The 847-nt window shown below is 39.7% G+C and overlaps 1 protein-coding gene across 1 annotated transcript in view; it reads left to right on the forward strand.

Moving 5' to 3' along the window:
- Positions 1-547, forward strand: part of LOC108767926 (leukotriene A-4 hydrolase) — a 7,413-nt gene extending 6,866 nt beyond the window's left edge. The window contains 2 exon segments of the mRNA XM_018518064.1: positions 171-246; positions 339-547. Of these exon segments, the coding sequence (XP_018373566.1) occupies positions 171-246; positions 339-547 (285 nt within the window).
- The last annotated feature ends 300 nt before the right edge of the window (positions 548-847 follow it).

The raw sequence follows: 847 nt of genomic DNA on the forward strand, positions 1-847 counted from the left end.
ACAAAGAACTATTATTAGAATTTTAAGAGCTCTAAATTATCACCCTTTCCACATCACTCTTACGCAGGCTTTACAGCCTAATCATCATCTGATGCGTTTTGCTTTTTGCCAGTGGGCTTTACAAATGTTACACGATGATCCTAATTTTTTTAGGTATGTGCTTTTCTCAGATGAGGCTACATTTTGTAGTAACGGACAGCTTAATAGACACAACTGCCATTATTGATCAGATGTTAATCCCCACTGGTATAGGCCAATAGATCATCAAAATCGATGGAGTATTATGGTGTGGTGCGGCATTGTAAATGGTTATTTGATTGGACCTTATTTTTTTTAAGAGAACGTTGATAGACACAGTTACTTATCGTTGCTAAGAGATCACTTACCAGGCTTATTAGAAGATGTTGACTTAGCAACAAGAGCAAAAATGTGGCTTCAACAAGATGGTGCTGCACCGCATTATGCACTCATTGTACGTGCCTTTTTAAATGCCACTTATAATGACAGATGGATTGGACGAAGGGGTCCAGTTGAATGGCCTCCTTGATCACCAGATCTGACATCGTCTGATTTTTGAAAAATGTTGTTTTTGCTGAACGATCAACCACAAGAGATGATTTTATGGACCGCATTCATAATGAGATGGTGCTGCACCGCATTATGCACTCATTGTATGTGCCTTTTTAAATGCCACTTACAATGACAGACGGATTGGACGAAGGGGTCCAGTTGAATGGCCTCCTTGCTCACCAGATCTGACGTCGCCTGATTTCTTTTTATGGGAATACTTGAAAAATGTTGTTTTTGCTGAACGACCAACCACAAGAGATGATTTTATGGACCGCAT

Source organism: Trachymyrmex cornetzi, unplaced genomic scaffold (genome assembly GCF_001594075.2).
Source record: "Trachymyrmex cornetzi isolate Tcor2-1 unplaced genomic scaffold, Tcor1.1 scaffold733, whole genome shotgun sequence".
Taxonomy (NCBI): Eukaryota; Metazoa; Arthropoda; class Insecta; order Hymenoptera; family Formicidae; genus Trachymyrmex; species Trachymyrmex cornetzi.